Source organism: Sinohyriopsis cumingii, chromosome 3, assembly GCF_028554795.1.
Source record: "Sinohyriopsis cumingii isolate HCF-2022 chromosome 3, ASM2855479v2, whole genome shotgun sequence".
NCBI classification, from domain to species: domain Eukaryota; kingdom Metazoa; phylum Mollusca; class Bivalvia; order Unionida; family Unionidae; genus Sinohyriopsis; species Sinohyriopsis cumingii.
This window is the reverse complement of record NC_142963.1, coordinates 51,828,273-51,851,354: the sequence shown is the minus strand read 5'-3', so window position 1 is coordinate 51,851,354 and position 23,082 is coordinate 51,828,273. Positions and strand designations below refer to the sequence as shown.

The following is a 23,082-nucleotide window of genomic DNA, read 5'->3' as shown; positions in this document are numbered from 1 at the left end:
CAATAAAGACTTGACCTTGTCCAAAACTGAGTTCATTTCTGCTTGAACGTTTTTTCATTTATGTAAACAACTAAAACTAGCGGCATTATACTCTATGTGTATGAACTTATTAACCAAATTATTATTCAGGTAAACAAGAAGTGGTAAATATGTTGATCAGAGTCAGGGTTTTGGATATTCCCACGTGAATTTTATAGGTTATTTTGTTGTAAGTAAATAATACTCATTAGAACATTGTAGAAGGTTATTTTCCATCAGATGATGGTTGTTTTTAGAAAATGCTAATTGTGACCTGAGGTCAAGCAGATACCTATTTTATCTTGTGACTGTGGGAATTTTACCATTGCTGCTTTAATATCTAGCACTGTAAGTTGCATTATGTTGTGTCCAGTTTGGGTTGAATTTTATTTTCTTCAAATTATTGAATTCAATTGATTATTTTCTCTGGAAATACAAATGTGCCCTGACAAAATTCTTGGATAAAGACAGGCATTGGAATGTATGCTAATTCAAACCTGGAATACTATTGTTGTGATTCAGCAAGAGAATTTGGACACATCAGCACTTGGCTGACCATAACAGATACGTCATCGCCTTCAATTTCGGATCTCTTCGGGACTTGAACTCAGTTTCATTCTGGACTTTTTATTGCTAGGACTTGATTTTTTCTCAGATCATTTTTGGATTTAATTGATTTAATTTTCCTCTCGTTTTTCACTTTGTTTTCTAGAGAAATAAATTATTTGTTAAATTTTACAAAGCTTGTTTTCTTCACTCTTTTCTTTTACTTATTTTAAGACCACAGACTCGTAACAAATTACAATTCAAAACAGAATGCCATTTTAGATGGTGAGATAGTTTTAAATTCAAAATCAGAACCTTTTTCTGGCATTATGTCGTTGGCGTTGTCTACTTTACTGCATACTCGTTGTGTTCTAGTAATTTTAATTCAGAATTAAAGCTAATTCAACACTTCAAAAAATGCAATTGTTTGTGTTATTCTTAATTAAGATCAATTTTCTCAAATCCCCAATTCCACAATAATTGCAATTATTCCCACGTCTATGTGGCCATCGCTTTCTCTATCCAAAATTCTTACCAGCTTTAACGTTTGTATGTGTTTAACCTCTATGTATTAAATTTGTTTTTAAAGTTTAATTATGTCTTGCAATTTTATTTGATATTTATTAAACAAGTGCTTATAAGTGTCAAGATTATATTTTGTGGTCCATTCGAATTATCTTTTGGTACGTTTACAACCTTGGACATGTCATCTTGTTGTTATATACTAGTAACTAACTTCTCGTAAAAAATTTCCCCAATATACCCGAGCTTAGAGTCGTCCGATTTATACACACTACGGTCATCTGAAAATACTTCTCAAGCATTTCTTATCTGATATTAGGAAGATATAATTGCTCTGACCAATCTTTTTGGTCAGTGGCGTTATTCGGTAATAACTCTTTCGTTATCAAATAGCCTTTACACTTGACATATAGCGTGTGCAGTTTAATATTTTTGATATTACCACACGTTAACATATCACTTTATGTGATTCTGATTAATCCAAATATGCCCATGAAATTCTGACGCATTATTCTCTTTAGTGATTGGCTGCAAGTGTGGGGAAAATTTTCTTCACCCCGCCTGATGGAACATTTTCTTTTTGTTTTTCTCGATTCTTTTTCTAATTGACTGACCAAGGGGAACTGAGATAAAAAAAGGTACGTTTTTCTGAATATAGCGAATTTACCCCATTGGGATTCCTTATGCCATGTATTATAATGAGCTGTAAAAATGGCGTTAAACCCCAAACAACAACAACAAATAAAATCAAGGGTATTGGTCCATTGATATTATGCATATGGGAGTGAGTGGGCGGTAATCCTGTAACAAGGAATTCGCACAGTATAAAAGAATGGTCTAAACGTTAACTTCTAAAAGCAAACAAACTCATCTCTTCTTATAGAAGAATGTAGACATAAACCGGTCTCTCAACTGACTCAACTGACAGATCGTTAAGCCTATCAAACCATATTATCTTTACGCAGTAAAATGGCTCAGACGATCTAATGTCACTTTTGTGATTCAATTCATAGTGTCTCCTGTTCCAAATCAACTAATGCAAATATCTGGTCAAAAATACATTACAATAAATATGGAATTTCTTCATTCAGTAATTATTCTTTCACATGATTATCCAATAACTTCCAGTACTGAAAGTTACATACCTTAGGTATCAACATTGTTCCATTGAACGTCTAACCTCAATGAATCAAACTATGTGACATTACACGAAACTTTTATACACAATTTGTGTTGAGCAACAATATTCTCTGAGTCAATTTATCCATTCATTCTGAAGGACGATTACTCTTTTAATTATAATTTGTGTAAGAAAATATGTTTTTAAATTTTATTGGTTATAAAACTGGCCCCAAAATATCGACACCAGTTTGGGACTAATATTTACGTGAGATACATTATCTGAGTCTGAATGAACGAAATAATTTCTTCTTCGTTCTATTTCCATTACAATAAAAAAAACTATGTGTTAAACAGAGTCTCGAATGTAATATGATTTAATATTACATTTATGAAACTCGATTAATAATGTCCAGCCAAGGCTCTCAAAAGCTGGACAATATTTAACTCGTTTCATACATTCAATATTAAATCATTCCTCATTTGAGATCTTATATATCTGTGAAAGCTATCATTTTATCACTTAATACTGTTTGGCAAAATATCCATCATTTTTCTGGTGTACATCTCGTCTTAAGGGTTCTATGATATCTTTCTTGAACAGGCGCTTTCTTGTTTAAGAAAGTCGAGAAGTATTCGATATTTCCTTTCTCCCATAATTCTTTGACCTTTCGGTTGAAAGATTCGTTCCACAAATCCAACTGCATGGGGGAGGGGGCTTCCGTCCATTAAAAATATCCATGAAAGCGTTGTGTATGTCATTCTCTTTTGGTTTTGTTTACACTGTTTTAGACCAAGCGTATTTTGAGAAAACATCCATCACTGTCAAGATATTTGGTATCCATTGTTATTTTGTATATGAATTATTTATTACTAGGACTTGTGTCTTTAACTCTTGGAATATTTTTGGAAATAATTCACACTACCGTAAGTTCTTTTTTTCACTTTGTATTCTAGGGTAATAAATTATTTGTTAAATTTTACATAGCTTGTTGTCTTCACTCCTTTCAGTTACTTATTTTAGGAGTATAGATCTTTTATTTTTTTTTTAAAAAAAGTTTGTCTTTATTTTATAAAAGTCTTAAAACGTGTCAGTATTAATATTACTTTATTGTTTTGTTAAATCTCACAGTTTAAAACTGAAATCACCTTTATTTTATAATGACGTATTTAGGTCGTTGACCTAAATAATTGATATTCTAATGGAATAATTATATTTTCTTAACCTTATATAATTTATACTTTCCTTTAGCGAGGTGTATTTGCCTCAAAATCTTACCATATCGACATGCGAACATGTGAACATGCATCTTAACGTTAAAAACTGCATTACAGTCACCAGTTAAAATAGGTTACACGTAGCAAATCAGTCTAGAATATCAGGCGTAATATTTTCTTGTAGGTGGTGGAACTAAATTTTGATTGTTGACGTCGGAGAGTTTAGCGTTATTTGCTGACTATAGGAGTTTAGATTGGATGCTTAATAGGTTAAAACCTAATGAGTCCCCAAATTCATGACTACTAGTGTTTGTATGGTTTCTACTTGTCATATACATACATTTTGCCCTCTTCTATTTGTTATTTGTATGACTATTTCCCACTTCAACTTATCATATACATACATATTGCCCTCTTCTGCTTGTTATTTGTATGACTATTTCCCACTTCTACTTGTCATGTACATAAATATTATCTTCTTCTACTTGCTATTTGTATCACTATTTTTCACTTCAACATGTCATGTACATACATATTGCCCTCTTCTACTTGTTATTTCTATGACTATTTTCCACGTTAACATGTCATGTACATACATATTGCCCTCTTCTACTTGCTATTTGCATGACTATTTTCCACTTCAACATGTCATGTACATACATATTGCCCTCTTCTACTTGCTATTTGTATGACTATTTCCCACTTCAACATGTCATGTACATACTTATTGCCCTCTTCTACTTGCTATTTGTATGACTATTTTCCACTTCAACATGTCATGTACATACATATTGCCCTCTTCTACTTGCTATTTGTATGACTATTTTCCACTTCAACATGTCATGTACATACTTATTGCCCTCTTCTACTTGCTATTTGTATGACTATTTTCCACTTCAACATGTCATGTACATACATATTGCCCTCTTCTACTTGCTATTTGTATGACTATTTTCCACTTCAACATGTCATGTACATACATATTGCCCTCTTCTGCTTGTTATTTGTATGACTATTCCCACTTCAACATGTCATGTACATACATACTGCTCTCTTATACTTGTCATTTGTATGACCATTTCCCACTTAAACATGTCGTGTACATGCATACTGCTCTCTTATACTTGTTATTTGTATGACTATTTCCCACTTTATCATGTCATGTACATACATACTGCTCTCATCTGCTGGTTATTTGTATGACTATTTCCCACTTCAACATGCCATGTACATACATATTGCCCTCTTCTACTTGCTATTTGTATGACTATTTTGCACTTCAACATGTCATGTACATACATATTGCCCTCTTCTACTTGCTATTTGTATGACTATTTTCCACTTCAACATGTCATGTACATACATATTGCCCTCTTCTACTTGCTATTTGTATGACTATTTTCCACTTCAACATGTCATGTACATACTTATTGCCCTCTTCTACTTGCTATTTGTATGACTATTTTCCACTTCAACATGTCATGTACATACATATTGCCCTCTTCTACTTGCTATTTGTATGACTATTTTCCACTTCAACATGTCATGTACATACATATTGCCCTCTTCTGCTTGTTATTTGTATGACTATTCCCACTTCAACATGTCATGTACATACATACTGCTCTCTTATACTTGTTATTTGTATGACCATTTCCCACTTCAACGTGTCGTGTACATGCATACTGCTCTCTTATACTTGTTATTTGTATGACTATTTCCCACTTCATCATGTCATGTACATACATGCTGCTCTCGTCTGCTGGTTATTTGTATGACTATTTCCCACTTCAACATGCCATGTACATACATATTGCCCTCTTCTACTTGCTATTTGTATGACTATTTTCCACTTCAACATGTCATGTACATACATATTGCCCTCTTCTACTTGCTATTTGTATGACTATTTTCCACTTCAACATGCCATGTACATACATACTGCCCTCTTCTGCTTGTTATTTGTATGACTATTTCCCACTTCAATATGTCATGTACATACATACTGCCCTCTTCTACTTGCTATTTGTATGACTATTTTCCACTTCAACATGCCATGTACATACATACTGCCCTCTTCTACTTGCTATTTGTATGACTATTTTCCACTTCAACATCCCATGTACATACAGACTGCCCTCTTCTGCTTGTTATTTGTATGACTATTTCCCACTTCATCATGTCATGTACATACATACTGCTCTCGTCTGCTGGTTATTTGTATGACTATTTCCCACTTCAACATGCCATGTACATACATATTGCCATCTTCTACTTGCTATTTGTATGACTATTTTCCACTTCAACATGTCATGTACATACATACTGCCCTCTTCTGCTTGTTATTTGTATGACTATTTTCCACTTCAACATGTCATGTACATACCTATTGCCCTCTTCTACTTGCTATTTGTATGACTATTTTCCACTTCAACATGTCATGTACATACCTATTGCCCTCTTCTACTTGCTATTTGTATGACTATTTTCCACTTCAACATGCCATGTACATACATACTGCCCTCTTCTGCTTGTTATTTGTATGACTATTTCCCACTTCAACATGTCATGTACATACATATTGCCCTCTTCTACTTGCTATTTGTATGACTATTTCCCACTTCAACATGCCATGTACATACATATTGCCCTCTTCTACTTGCTATTTGTATGACTATTTTCCACTTCAACATGTCATGTACATACATATTGCCCTCTTCTGCTTGTTATTTGTATGACTATTCCCACTTCAACATGTCATGTACATACATATTGCCCCCTTCTACTTGCTATTTGTATGACTATTTTGCACTTCAACATGTCATGTACATACATATTGCCCTCTTCTGCTTGTTATTTGTATGACTATTCCCACTTCAACATGTCATGTACATACATACTGCTCTCTTCTGCTTGTTATTTGTATCACAATTTCCCACTTCTACTTGTCATGTACATACATACTGCTCTCTTATACTTGTTATTTGTATGACTATTTCCCACTTCAACATGTCGTGTACATGCATACTGCTCTCTTATACTTGTTATTTGTATGACTATTTCCCACTTCTTCATGTCATGTACATACATACTGCTCTCGTCTGCTGGTTATTTGTATGACTATTTCCCACTTCAACATGTCAAGTACATACATACTCTCCTCTTCTGCTTATTATTTGTATGACTATTTCCCACTTCAACATGTCATGTACATCCATACTGCCCTCTACTAATTGTTACTTGTATGACTATTTCCCACTTCAACTTGTCATGTACATACATACTGTTCTCTTCTGCTTGTTATTTGAATGATTTGTTTTCCTCCTGTAGGTGTATTTGTATGCATAATGTCCTCTTCAGCTTTTCATGTGAATGCCTCTTTCCTTCTACTTGTTATCTGTATGCCCATTTTCCTCTCCAACGTGTTATTTGTATGTCTTGATACCGATCTTTAACACTAACATTATTTGTTGCAACAATATATGTTTGTAGATACGCCATTAAAACGGAAATGAGAAAAATGTTTGGACAAGAAAGATGTTTCCAAAGTGACCATTGGTTCCAGAATAAGATACAAAATCTGATGGTCATAAATCCAATTTTCTGTAGTTTTCTTCATAACATATATCAACTGAAAAGGATAGTAAGGGCAAAACATATATTTTATTTATTAGGTCAACAAATATTTATATATTTCACTCCTCTTCGTAGTTCTAGTACATTACATTCTATGTATACATTATTATGAAACTTCTCAGTCAAAAAAGCTTTTAGTACACAACAGTGCTAACTGGTTCATTGCGTCGTATGTATTTTTCCATACATGAAAAAGGTTTAAATTGCTTATATATAATGCAAGTCGTACATTTGAAAGTTGACGTAGACTTAATGTTTGTCTGCAATTAAATAAATTAAACGCGTTAAATGCCTTGCAGTTAACTCATGGTGAAAGGCCCAAAATGTGTATAATCTGCACCTATGTACGTAACATGCCATGCTCTTGATTCGTATGGATTGCCTCAGTGATAAATAAAGGTTCCTTGTAACGACATGTTCCTACTGGTTACTGTTCTAATATATACGGCATAGAATTTGCCTTTAGATATTTTGACATAGCATCTTTACGTTGGTGATGAATTCGTGTTTTTCAGCGAGAACTTTCGAATATTTCTTTTGGAATGAGCCTTATGCATTTTCTTTATGTCCAAATAATATAGCATTGCAAAATCACATACTGATATATATATACACATAATGAAACTAGTCTAGTGCCTCTACATGTGTTGCCAAACAATGATTGAAAACATGTGTTAACTTCCTCTTCCAAGATATCCAGTTCTGTACGAGACGTGGTTGTACTTGCTTACTATCAAAAGTAATTAAGATACAATCTAAAACTCTGAGGTTTGGTGGTGGGTGGGGGACATCACAATGTGCAATACAGTAAATCCTTACTAAGAAGAATAGTATTAAAGTTCATGTTATATCACCAGCAATTGGATTTGCCACAGCTCATCTCCAATAGCTATCAGGAAAACAGCCTCACCAAAAGGTGCACAAGGTACGTGCCATAACGAGTTGGGACAGTGTTACAATACATAATTTGTATTGTTTGTCGGATTTTTTCAGACTTTAGACGTTAAGTGTAACTGTATTTTAACTGACCGTAGTAAAAATCAAGTAAACGGTGTATCTGATCAGTAACATTTAGTTTATAAACAACATAATACATACAGTAATTAATATTTCTCTAATAGTGTAGATCAAATATTGAGATTAGTATTGAAGACGATAAACATGGTTATTTAAATCTGAATTAAGGACATCAGTTTTCCACTTTTATTTAAATTCCTAAACTTGTCGACAACTTTGAATAATTTTTAGCGAAGTCTAACCTATATCCTAGCTCTATAATTGTGTCTTAGCTTTCTATAGCAATGTTATTTACCTGAATAATTATTCATTCTTTCCCTAACATCTTAAGTAAATCAGTTATTTTGGTGTTTTCGGTTTTTAATTTGGTTGGATTTATTCATTTATTTAAATTATTATTCACTGAAATTATAAAAAATGATCAGTAATATTCCTGGACTAAAACATTAATTTGGAATTATAGTGAATTCAGTCAAAGACATTTTGGATATATTATTTTGATATATGAAAAAACTAATCACTTATCAATACATTCCAGGAAATAGGCACATTAGCGTTTTCGAGATGACTACAGGCACATCAACACATTCAGTACATTAAGTATTGGAATTTATTTGGGATACTACAAAAATTCAATTGGAACTTCATATATTTGGACTTGTGATAAAACTTTAAGGCCTAATTGGGATTTAATTCTTTTTAAAGTTTCGCGTTGCATTCTTGGGAAATAAATTATGTCTTGAATTTCAAAGAACTTGTTGGATTTCGCTATTTTCTGTTAATTAGTTTAAGACCATAGAGTCGTAAGAGACAGTCGCACATTAAAAGCAATGTGTGACAAGAAGGTGGTCTCTTGCACATGTTTGTGCAGCAATTTTCAGCTTCTTCATTACAGATGAAAACACTGAAAGATTATACGTCGCAATGTTATTCACTCATCTGGTCTTCTAGTTGGTTCTTCTTCAAAATAAAACATCGCTGTTCATTTCAATACGGCACTATTTCGCCTTGGCAATGTTCAGTTATTTAGGCAATTTCATGTCTACATGTTGTCCTTGCCGCTAACATTTTACTTCATGCAATATCTTTATGGTTTCAGCTGCACTGGGTAAAAAAAGAAAGGATAACAACCTTTCGTCACTTCTTCTTTTTGCTAAACTCTGATGACAAGGAAAGGGGAGTTTTATATCTTTCCGCTGCAATCTAATTGCAATCTGGCATACATATAACATTCCATTATCATTTATACAGAATGAACTTTGATATTTTCAGCCATACGTATAGTGTTGCAGGCGTCTATATGCAATTATTATTTGAAAACTTTGTAAATAGAAAGGATTTGGTATAGGGAGATCCATAAATTTCATTGGGGATCGGCTAAAGAAACAGGTGAGGGGTCTGAAGGACTGGAAGCTCAGTGGGGGCCCAGAGAACAAAAAATAATTTGAAGCTCATGCATAAGTTTAACTACCTAACTGTAAGGAAATTCATATAGGGAACCTTTTGGTTTGTTTTTCGCTTTTTTGGATCCAGCCCCTGGATGTTTTAGCTACTAAAACGATGAAAAAATGTGTGACAAATATGTTTTATAATTTTCCCGAAACTGATTAAAACGAATTAAAAAGAACTTAGATAATGCCATGACTATTATCCCCATAACTCCATGAAGCCACGCTGGAGATTTAATTAAATCATATCTAATTCACAATGCAAAATGTTGTTTGACATGATGATATCCCAGAAAATATATTTTGTTTTATTTCCTTTATGCCCATACCACCTTTCGGGTTGTTCGTTTTTTATTTCGGAAGCGAGTCTCCAAAAGTTTCACATCAAAAATGAAGGAGACAATAGGAAAGTAGCTTAATTAAAAAATTCAAAATTTACTTATGTCCTTGGCATCTTCGTCTGTCATAATTGTTATATTTTACATGCAATATTGTTTTGTTTTGAATGAGAACAAAATGACATGAAATCACATAGATTATATCTCATTATTCACTAAATCGGGCATGCCGAATATTCCTTTTGTCTTAATGACCTCACATAACAGTATTTCAAAAATGACCTTTCGAATTACCAGTAAAAATATGCAAAGAGTCAAGAAATATATCGATCATAAGCAGAACTTTGTAACAATATCGCTTTGTTTAGCCTTAGAAATTTCAATAAAATTCTAAAGGAGGAATCTAATGGAATGGAATTCTGCTTCTAAAAATACAACTGTTGTACACTTCTGTCAGAAATTGATAGAGGAGATCTAACCTTCGGAGTTTCAACAAATAGTTTAAAAGAGTGATCTGGCCTTCGGAGTCAAGATGGGTTTCTGTCCGGGAAAATATCAGCTTTGCAAACTTATTTTGATAATGTTTCCAGAAATTTCTGATTTTGAGCGTGCTAATTTCCGGATGTTACATGTGATTTTACCTTACCAGTCTTCTGTGTAAGTCTCCAAAAAGTGATACATGGTTTAGCATATTTATAAAAATGTTTGCATTATCTCATCAATAGCCGACTCTCGTAAAGTTTTGGTCAATAATACAGGTACTAGTAACAACTACTTCTTCTTCTCGAGATTATCCCTTCGAAATATACCCATTATAACAATGATTTTAATAGAATTTTACTCCCTGCTTCGATTTTTAAGAAATAAACACTTGTACCACATACCGATTGGGCTCCGATAACATCTTTTAAAGTCCTCGAAACATTTAAAAGGAAGATATGAAAAGTTATAGCTCACATGTTTGCAATAAGGTAATGTCTTTTTTGCTGCTCCCATCTCATAAGTCATGTAAGTACAATATAATTTATAGAGTGAACATTTTTTTAAAATTCAGTTGATAGTCTTTTAAATTCAAATTAATTGTAAATGCTTCTAAAAGTACAATGCTTATAAAAAGTCTAATTTTAAGGAGTGTACTTTTATATAATTGAAATGAACATTTTAGCTTAGTATCTGAATGATTCTCTGACACTCTAGAGTTGCTTCCCCTTGTCAATCGCAAATATAGACATCAGTCTTTAACATAGCGCTGATCCTTTTCTTTAACTAATCTTGCAACTAATAATTGGTCGAGAACTACATACACATTTTAAACCATGGATCACTAAACTTTTCCAGAAGTGTAATAATCAGTACATTTTAAACCGTGGACCACTCAGCTCTTCAAGAAGTGTAATAATCAATCCATTTTATACCCGGGACTAGTAATCGTCTAAAGAAATGTAAGTCGATACGTTTAAAACCATGTACCATTAAACTTTTCAAGAAGTGTAATAATTGGCATATTTTATCCCATGGACCACACATCTTTTCAAGATGTGTAATACAATTAATCTCTGCATTTAAACCTTGGACCACTCACCTGTTTATAAACCATGGACCGCTTAACGGTAAAATAAGTTTACTTATCTGTACAATTTATGCCCTGGACCACTAAACATTTCAAGAAACTTGTTTGTCGGTAATGATTGCAGCATAATTCATTAATTTGATGGCAAATATAAGAGTCAACAAATTGATTTTAGGGAACGTTTTATTGTTTCAAAGGAAAAGATCATTGAATTTAAATAATATTATTAACATTTTTTTCTTGGTGAATAAACCGTTACAAAATCATTAGTTGACAAATAAAACACGGTTATAACACACGTTAGTTCGACATACATTTCATTTACAGATAATGATAAAAATTAACACAAATGTCTCATATATATATATATATTATATATATATATATATATATATATATATATATATATATATATATATATATATATATCGTGTATCTGTACAGCGATTCCTCAGTATGCAATATGCAGCAAGACATTATGCGCTTAGTTATGTAATGATGATGATATATTTATGCATGCCACCATTTCTCTTTTGACTCTATTCCATAAAGCACACGCGGATATCTTTCAAAGTCGGAATCAATATTACCATGTCAGATTTACGCTAAAACGGTTGTTTTTTAGTAATTTTGCACTTCCTCCTGTTTAGATCTTCCATCGAGAAAAATTTCAGCGATATCAATTTGCATGCAATAGAATAATGTGTGTCAATTCTTAATTAAATACTTGTATCAACTTTCACCAATACGTGCGTCAGAAAATTTTCATTTTCAATCTTCCATTTATTGCTGGCTAACGGATGTGACTTTTGAAACTTCAATCTATATTATTAACGTACTCGAAGCAGTCACTACTGCAGCCGTTTTCTTTATCAAACCATCAGCTTTATTCTTAGTATATATTAGATACAATCCAAGAGAAGATGATTAAATTTATTGCGGTATCATGTTGTCCTGGCAGTAAGTGTGAATGCTATTGGTCCTTGATTACGCTTTGTTGCGGGGAAGGTGAAGGAGGGGGGTGAAGGAGGGGAAGTGGAATGCTGGTTTAAAAAAAACATACTTCCTCACTTCTACGCGGTATGACAAAACGAGTTTAGTCAGACTAATATGCGCTAGTGAACTTTTTCCAGTGGACATGAAGTGGGTTAGATAATATTTTGTTTTGTCGTAAGACAGCAGAGCGATGACGTTGCTTCAAAGAACCAATGAAAAGTCTGAGGGAAGATTGATGTTATTAAAGAATAAACTTTAAATGCCACTAACTGCCGACTATTTGAGACTCTTTCCGTACTAGTATTGTACACATTACCCCATTAGTCGGAACACACTCGTGCCGTTCCGACAATGTTTGGCCAATCATCACCCATCACCACCCACACACACACACCCAAAGTTCTACTGTAGCCGCCATTCCATGTACATGTACCTTGTTCATCACAAACGTTATGTGCTTTAACACACCACCATGTCTATCTTTATGCGATTGGATGAAATTATTTATTCTAAGCAGATACATTATCAAGTGTTCTTTTGTTGAAGCGTGAACTCAGCAAAGACCTTCCATTTACTGAACTTGTGCAAATAATTTCATTAAGGAATCATAATATATTTGACACGATTCTATTTTGCATAAACGTACTTCAACGTGTGACTGAGGTCCCCTCCATCTTAAGCTAGTTTTCTCTTTTCCAATGTATCATTCCACTGAAGTATTTTGATGCCGGATTTTGTTAGAAAGCCAAGAAGTGTTACAACTATGCATACTATAACAACTCTTATTTCAAAATGAGAGCTTGAATAAGAGCCGTTGATATTAATGAAACATTACGAGTGCTAACGAGCTGTTTGGTCTCAAGAAAATTATATTGACTAATTACATTCCAGACATCCAGAGTGCCCCATTCGAAGTTAATTGAGCGAATTTGTTTAGTGTGGAGGATCACATCTATGTCTTGCGAGAAAGTTTTAACAGACCCACGTTAAACTAGTGGCAAGCTTTCTCACATACCTACTTTGGCGCAGCCCGAGACTTGACCCAGCGCGGACAAAGGTGAGACAGCAGCTATCGGCAAAGGCGAGCGCTTTAGCAACTTGTCCACCCAGTGCCCCAAACAGAGACGTGAATAATGAAATATTAAAGGCTGTACTATGTAACCAAGTCTTTCCATTTTTATTTCATATTCAAGTTAGGACTCAGGTACAGAAGCAGTATATAGTATAGACGTCATGTCTGAGAAGTTTTAAATGCTTAAATTGCCAGTAAGACATTATGCATAATAAAGTTTCTTCCATCCTTCAAAAGCTGATTCGGAAGTAACGTTAGCGTGAAATAAGGAGCATAGACGATTATTGATTTATATTGTTAATTAGCATGACATTCTTATAAATACGATGCGTGTTTTAATATATTTGGCACTTAAAATAGATACATTTATATAGAATTAAAAGTTAAACGACTGCATTTTGACAAACAAAAGTCATGTGATAAATATTCCTGAAGGCATAGACAAGATGTTGGATGTTACCTTATTGTGAACCAAACTGTTTCAGTTGAATTATTTTAGGTTGGTGCGGGCAAAATTATAAAGACCTAAATGCAGGTTCATATATGTGACAGCAACTGTGACTTTCTTCGTGTTTCTATAAATCTCATGAAATTAAATGAGCTTTCAATTATCTTACCCAAATAAAGAATATATGAAACGATAAGCCGATAGACTATTTTCACTTTATTGCTTTTATCATATATGTAAAAGGGGCATATTTTGTGATTATGGCATCTACATTGGAACATGCCAAGATGAAAGAGCCAAAACGAAAATGATCTTTTCAAAGTCAAATGATGTGACAATGTCAATAATAACATAAACAATGTTTACTCATATTTTGTGTTTTATATTCAAAGAGATGTTTATCGATAATAGGATGTCTATACTGGAAAAGTGCATGGCTTGCACGACCACAATAGAATGCGTTACAAGACAAGGAACAATTCTTTCCCAATTATTAATGAATACTTTCACAACAAAAGCCACAGCCAAATAAAACTTGATATGGTCTACCTTGCTAGGTATTGATAAGGAAGAACAGTATAATGGCCTGACACCAAAAGTGAAGACCGACTTAAGAAATGGCTTAGATAACCCCAACCCCAAACCAACCACCACCAAATGACAGCTCTATACATTAAGCAATACGATCGTGGAGGCTGGGGCTGCATATTGAAAGAGAGATAAAATTATATAGACTAGCGGTCACTTTCAAATACAAAAACGATCGAAATGTCAAACAGTTTGCAAACTGTGTCACCCAAACACAACAATAAAAGCATAGAGCTGATCCAAGAGTAGGCGTGATTAACACAGACAATGGGACACAAGTGGATAAAAATAACAATAAAGATGGAAAATGAAAAAAGTCAAAATTTTAGCCAAGACTATACTTTTGCCTTCAATTATGGAATCTAATTTTGATGTTCATGAATTCGAGTTCGACTGTTTGATTAAGAATATAATTACATGCCATGAATTGTCGTATCCTTCACAATCATTGCAGTTTAAACTGGGTTCATAGGACCCCGCAATTGCATCCTTAAGGAGGCCTTCCCCTACCCACCCACACTCTGGACCTCGAGAGGGGCACTGACCGCCACCCCCAACACTCCGGCACACCGACCTATTTTCCAATTTAGCGTGCTACTTTGTTTCTTATAGAAATCTCTCCATCAGTGTGGAATTCGGAATTTTTATTTGTTGCAAAATCTTAATGATTAAACCTATATCACAGTAGTCAAGAAGCGAGGCGTCAATGAAATCGAATTCAAAGTTAGCACGACCAATTCACTTATTTTTAAAAAGTCATCTGATCAACACCAAGAAAATGTAAATTGGTGCATTGTAACATTATATCTCTCTAATCTTGTTCACAGACATATATACAACAGTTCTTTAAGAAAATGCCAGATTATAGCAACGATGATTTCTAAAAACTCGAATCATCTTTGTCTGCATTTTCTCTTCTGAATGACACTGTCATTTTTCCATTGCAGAAAGCAACCACCATATACTTGTTACTTGAGACCCGGTTGTTCTGTTCTAATTTTTGATCTGCATGTTTTGTTTCCCCGCTGGAATTTTCTATATTCAAGTATCGGGTGGTGAGTGAATTCGTAGTTCTGCTATGTCTTCGAAAATTAAACTTATGCATTCGACAATACAGAATGTTTTTGAACCCTCGTCTGTATTTTTTACTGAAGAAGCAATATATAATTGGATTAACTCCACTGTTCGAAGCACCAAGCCATTGTGCCACTGGAAGGACCACCTCAAAAATGAAAAGGTTTTCACTTTCGCTTGGCAGACTTCCAAAGTATATCTTAATGTATACTCCATACAAAGGTAACCACGAGAATGCAAACAAACAGACAATTATACCAAGCATTTTAAGAACTCTGACTTTTGATCTGTGGATAATAACTTGTCCATTTCCTGCCTGAACCCCCGGTGCGTTACGTTTGCAAACTCTGTGAGCAATGAGGAGGTAGCACAGCATAATGAAAGCGAGTGGCACCGCATAGCAGACGACGAAAAGAGCAAAGAGGAAATAGAACCTCTGTGGCTGAATGTCTGGCCAAAGCTGGTGGCACATTGGGACATCAATGTAAACTGGATGCATAAAACGTTCATAGTATATTGCCTGTGGAAGCATTATGGCGGATGCAAACACCCAAATGATTATGATTGTGGTTCTAGAAGCAAATATGGAACTCATTTTATGCCTTGTGTAGCAAATTGCCAGATACCTGCAATGAAAAATGACAAATCAAATCAGAAATTATGGCTTAGTGATGAATCTACATTTAAAATCGTTCTAAAGAAAATTACAACACGTTGTGCACAGCTGCATTTGATCTTCACACTTTTGATGAATCTCACAGATATAAAGATGCATATAATTTTATTAAGGTAAATAATACTTGTCGTTAACGTTATCACATAGTGTAAAAAATAAACCGGTCAAAACAGCCTGAAAATGTTTAAAAACTAAAGGCAAATAAATTGCATTTCACGTCTTTACCTTGGCTAACATTGTCTACTGGAGAAAAAGAAAAACAAACAATTTTACTGTAGGATTGCACACAAATTTGATACCAACTATCGCAATACGCCTAGCTAAAGCAAAAGGATAAATCGACTAAGCTCTGATAGCATAAATGTTTTCTTCCGCAAATGTTTATATAGTCGTATTTTTTCCATCGAACACTTCCTTTGAACAATTATGTTTCAATATACTTTTAATTGTAATTAATTACTAAAGTTCCACAGATGTACATTCCAGTATGGGCGTTTGCCACCTCTTCCAATAACTTCCTTTACATTTAGCCAGTGTATGATTTCCACTGTAAATTTCCACTTGTAATTTATCTTCTTAACGGGCCACTACAAAACGCAATAGGGCAGATTAAGAATTCAGCTTGGTACTACAAACAGATTTTGATGTCGTTTACCCACAATAACTAGATTGCACCGCTATGTTGCCTTCACAGAAACAGAACTCACAGAAGTAATTCAGCTCCCATAGTAAACCTATGCAAACACCATGATATTAGAAATTAAATAACTTTATAAAAAAAATTCTGAGTGCTCATGACATAGTTTCTCTCATGGACTTCAATACTATTAGTATAGATGCATCCTGGATGAGAGTTTCTGTTAAGAGAAAACCAAATGAACCGCGGCATTTTCTGGATCCACGTGTGTTTGAAACGTGCTTTCAATTCAGCACCAAACAGTCGGGTGCTAATTTTAGTCATGAGTGTTCCTAACTCATGTCAGTTACATGACTGAGATACCATCAACAAAATAATGTCTCTATTTGTTTCAGATAAGGTCTCAAAAGATTCTTATCAAAGAAGCCTGGTCAGGGGACGTCCATTAATTATGTCAACAATTTTTAGGCAATTTTTTACCCCCCTCCCCCCTTGTCAACAACTGTCAAACTTTCAGTGACCCCCCCAATACAATTTTACCCCCCCCCCCCTCAACAAACTAACAATATTTTATACGGCTGGCTTTTATGCTAAAAATAGAATTATGGAAATTAAAAGGTCTACAAATAAATTGTAATACATTTTGTTTACTTGTTTAACAGATTTCAAATTGACTATAACACTTTGAATTCATGAAAAAATCGGGAGTTTATATTCTAGCTTCTATCATCTTCCCATGGGGAAGCCAAATGTTCCTCAATTGTTATAATGGACATAGTGGCTGATTCATTAATTTCTTGTGGAACCGATACACCCGACAAGTCAACATCATCTTCATCTAACCATTCTGCGCTTAACATCTTTCTATGAGTAATAATTGCCATCAGCTGTCTCTGTCTTTTGGCAGCCACTCGTATTGGCCGAATTCTTTGCGGGTGGGGGGTGGGGGGCAATGTTAATTTTTGTTTATAGGCTACAGCAATTTTACAGCACATGCAAAGTGGGGTCGGGGGGGAGGGGGTCATCTGCCTGAAATGAACAAGAGTCTGTTATCAAAGTGTACAATATTTGTAAGGCATTAAGGTTACTGCATCTGGTTGAAGAAGTTGTATGCTTGTGTAGGCTACATAATTTATTTTATGTATTATGTTAAAGATGACTGTATAATAGTCAAGCTCTCAAGTTTCCTACGCTCAGTTATCCATCCTTGGAGGGATAGCTCATGGACTTCAATATATATAGCATCTATACATATAACATAGATGCTATTTAATAGAAGTCCATGGATAGCTATACTATTTAGATGTCTATGGCTCAGTGCATTCTTTGAATTTAGTAACAGCTTCCCTTAAAAATCTGCCTACAGTCTACAATCTACATTGAATAAAAACAAAATATGATGATGCAAGACTATGACTTCCTTGGCAAGAGCTCAACCGGTTTAGGATTAAACTGGTGGGCTGTTGACGGGCAAGCGAGTGTGTGCCATACCAACGCACCCACTAATTTCCTATTTTTTGATTTATTAAATTTATTGTAAAAAAATAACATTGTTGACGTCAATGTATCTTGAACTCCCCCCTCCCCCATGTCAACCATTGTCAAACTTCTTCAAACCCCCTCCCCCCCCCCATTTTGTTGACATAATTAATGGACGACCCCTCAGCCAAAACCATATATACTCTGTTTTATCTTCACCATTTCCGAACTAGTTCCCATTCTCCCATACAATTAGTACAGTATGTCCAGCAGTGTACACCTGTGTGATGCTTGCGCTGAACTATGGCTTAGTAATTTATTTGTTAAGAAGATACTTGTTTTATGATTGGGTCTAATAAAACAGTCAACAACAGAAAAGGTCTAATAAAACCATCAGTAATAGAAAGGTCTAACAAAACAGTCAATAATAGAGGTCTAATAAAACAGTTAATAATACAAAAAGTATAATAAAACAGTCAATAATTGAAAAGATCTAAAAAAAACGGTTAATAATAGAAAAAGTCTAATAAAACAGTCAATAATTGAAAAGGTCTAATAAAACAATCTATAATAGAAAAAGTCTAATAAAACAGTCAATAACAGAAAGGTCAGATAAAACAGTCAATAACAGAAAGGTCAGATAAAACAATCAATAACAGAAAGGTCAGATAAAACAGTCAGTATAAAGGTCTAATAAAATAGCCAATGATAGAAAAATTCGAACGAAACTGTCAATAATTGAAAAGGTCTAATAAAAGTCAATAACAGAAAAGGTCTAATAAAACAGTGAATAATAGAAAACGTCTAATAAATAGTCAATGATAGAAAAAGTCTAATGAAACAGTGAGTGATAGAAAACGTCTAATAAATTGACAATGAAAGAAAAAGTCTAATAACAGAGTGAATAATAGAAAACGTCTAATAAATAGTCAATAGTAGAAAAAGTCTATAAAAACAGTGAATAATATAAAACGTCTAATATAGCCAATGATAGAAAAAGTCAAATAAAACAGTGATCAATAGAAAACGTCTAATAAAGCAGTCAATGATAGAAAAAGCATAATAAAGTAGTGAATAATAGAAAACGTCTAATAAATAATCAATGATAAAAAACGTCTAATAAAAGAGTGAATAATAGAAAACGTCTAATAAATAGTCAATGATAGAAAAAGTCTAATAAAACAATCAATAATTGCAAACGTCTAATAAAACAGTGAATAATAGAAAAGTAATAAAATGGTGAGTAATAGAAAAATCTAATAAAACAGTGAATGATATAAAACGTATAATATATAGTCAGTGATAGAAAAAGTCGAATAAAAAGGTCAATAAAAAAAAATTCAATAGCAACATCCGTTCATTGTCGTAATTTGCATCTTGTATTTCCATTCTTGGCTTCAGTACAATGATAATGTCCGTTTGCGAAATGTTAAGGTCGCTCATTATCTTGCTTACTCTAATTCGTGTGCTAATTAATATATTTCGTAATTCTCCTATTTGTCTACTTTTCCTTATATTCATGTATTGTTCGTGTGCACGTCCGTTTGTTCTTTCTTTCATTAGTTGTATTCACAATTCTACTCTTTTATGTATCGACTTAAATACCTACCTCTGTTATTGTGCATTGCTTTTAATGATAACACTGACTAGTGAAATCGAAACTAAATGAATTATTATCATTGGGAATCTCAACAATACATATTTAGGCGAAATGTCGTCAAAAAACCGTCAAGCACATAGCTAAGATTAAACTGATTCAGAAATGGTGAACATGTTAAAGAAGACTGTTTGAATTTTGATCTATCGAAAAACCTTTTCATGCGTTAACTGTTTCAGACATTAAAAAGATTTTATGTGCCAAAATTGGTATGAAAAGGAAAGTCAGTCATCAAGATCTATGTATTATAAAGAATATTATTGATTCTGGAATGTTGAGAAATATCTATGCAGAGGATAACCTCTTTTTATTCCACTGTAATTTTCTAAATTTATATGTACTAGCTTTAAATGTAGATATGAAGGTAACATTACCTGTGATAGCTGTATGTAACTTGTGTTCGGAAATAATTTGGCATTAGTTCATGATGATGGCTATGCATTCTGTTTAATTTACAATGGCATCAAAGAAAACAAATTTTAAGACAAACGTTGGTTTGCCTTAATAAAACTTATATAGCTTAAATTCATCTTAATAACCCCGTTGATAAAATATTTATTAAGTAATTAGTAATCAATGTCTACTATAAAAAGTGCATTGCGCTCCAAAAACAGGGACCTTTTTGGAATGTATTGCAAGACGGTAGCCTAGATTATTGAAAGTATGACAGCCACTTTCTTTAAGGCTGGAAGTTAATTTCGCCCTATGAACATCGTCTTCAATTAACTCTACATATTAAAGAGTAAACTACATGTTACAATATTTGTCCGTAGGACCTACATATGTTTCCTATAACGGCACTGTCTTAACAATTTCCAGTAATGAAACTGCAGTGGTCAGCAAATACTTAGCCAAAGAAAATGATCACGTGCATATTTTCATTTCGCGGAGAAAATTGACGCAGTCCAGAGACGGATGCTGCTATCAGAGCCACATTCAAATAGGCTTTATGAAGGGGTCTAGCTTATAGACAGTCACATGTATTACCGTAGAATAAGAAGTTTACTAAAACTAAATATAAAATAAAACTGCGAGCTTAATTTGATAAAGTAATGAATACAGTTTACATTTGTTCTTAAAATTTCGTAAATATTGTTGTTTTTACTAACTTGCATATCAATAATGATTCATGCCATGATATAAAATTCAATGTTTCATTTCATTGGCGTCACACAACATTATTATATTGATTTGTTTTCATACTGCGACATCAAGAATCACGTGATATTAATGTTTTGTTTGATACACAGCAAATTATCATAGTACAGTCCATAATATTTCTTTCAGTACGAAGTAAAATCAGTATTTCTATAAAGTGTCAGAGGCAAATTGAACAAAGGAGTAAGTTATTCGTATGTAAAGAAATGAATCAAGACATCTGAAAAATAGCAAATTTTAAGAAACACCAATTTGAACGGCAGAAGTCAACTAGTTTATTCGGAATGAGAATATAGATTGAAATGTCGGTTCTTGCTTTGTAACCTTGTCGTCGATGTTTATAAATACAAATAATACTATAATACAGGTTAGAAATTTTTTAATTCGTAATCTACGGAGATTCGAACCCAGATCCCATCGCCTTGCCTGTACACACGAGCCTATATTCCCTCTCGACTAAGCATACATCACAAAAAATGATTTTACTCAGTCGGTATTTTATGCACTCGTGTGTAGCAGACACACTCGCATGACGACCAAATAATTAATTCACATATATCTACACAGTCATTCCGGATTCCTATGAAAGATATCAAGGTATATAGAATTAATTATAGAAAATTGTAAATATGCAACAGACAGAACGGAAAGTGCTATCCCTGGATTCCTATAGAAGAATGCTTGATAATAGTAGGCAGAATTAATAATTTAATACAAATAATACTATCATACAGGTTAGAAAATGTTTTATTCGTACCCTACGGAGATTCGAACCCAAGTCCGCGGGTAAACGGCACCCATCACCTTGCTTGGATTCTGCCTGCTATTAATATTAATTATTATTAATATTAATAGACATTAATATTAATATTAATTTTGCCTACTATCATCAAGCATATATAATATAATGTCTAATTATCACATAAAAGAACAAGTTTCCATACCTGTCGATAGCTATTGCAGCCAGTGTGTTTACGGATGCACACTGCACAACGGACTGGGTATAGGGCACTGCTTTACACAGGAAAGCTCCAAACCTCCATCCTGTAATAAATTTCAAATAACTTTAACTGACACAAGTAAAAATGAATGGTATTGTGTTACACAGTAACAAAAGTGATATAGATGATATAATTTGAAACAAAGATAATTATAATCTCGGTACTTTATTAGTGTCATAATTTCATTAAATTACACCAATATTTGCATTTTCTGAACAACTCAAAGCATATCGAACAGTTTTTTGCATGTTACTCTTGCAGACTCCGTTTCCAACCGTCATGAATAAGAGCACTTTACAAGATATGTATCGTCTATGGAACCTATGGTGACTTTTTAAATTACCGAAGATACACGCTAATAAGTTGAGTACAACTAGTCAGTATAATCGTGTCAATTAAAAACGCTTTGAAGTATAAAGGAAATGAAAAGATTCGTGTCAAACAAGATTCAAGAGAGAGAGAGAGAGAGAGATAGTGTGTGTGTGTGTGTGTGATTTCAGATTTTTAACGTAACTTTAACAATTTTCCAGTCATATCGGTACGTCTGCGGTGTGGCAGTTTATAGTGATGTCTAGCATCATATACCACCCAGTTACATTATCCTGACACCAGGCCAACAAGTCCTAACACTAACCTCACACGGCTGATCGCCAAGCGAGGCAGCTGCTAGAACCATTTTTAAAAGTCTTTGGTCCGACTCGGTTGGGGTTTGATCCCGCGACCACCCACATCCAAGGCAGATGCTTTAACAGCCTAGGCCATCGGAGCTATCAGATGATTTATGGTAAGACGGCTAAAATGTATCAGGATGGTTGTCTCCAGATTAACATTGCTGTTGCGCGTGATGTCAACACACCTTCTGCA

At 33.8% G+C, this 23,082-nt stretch overlaps 1 protein-coding gene across 1 annotated transcript in view; it reads right to left on the bottom strand.

The window, feature by feature from the left end:
- Nucleotides 1-13,582: 13,582 nt before the first annotated feature.
- LOC149802848 (neuropeptide SIFamide receptor-like) overlaps nucleotides 13,583-23,082 on the bottom strand; it is a 41,326-nt gene continuing 31,826 nt past the window's right edge. The window contains exons 2-3 of the mRNA XM_089952306.1: nucleotides 22,162-22,261; nucleotides 13,583-16,236 (exon numbers count right to left, since the gene is read on the bottom strand). Of these exons, the coding sequence (XP_089808432.1) occupies nucleotides 15,417-16,236; nucleotides 22,162-22,261 (920 nt within the window). The 3' untranslated portion in view covers nucleotides 13,583-15,416. The remainder of the gene's footprint in view (nucleotides 16,237-22,161; nucleotides 22,262-23,082) is intronic.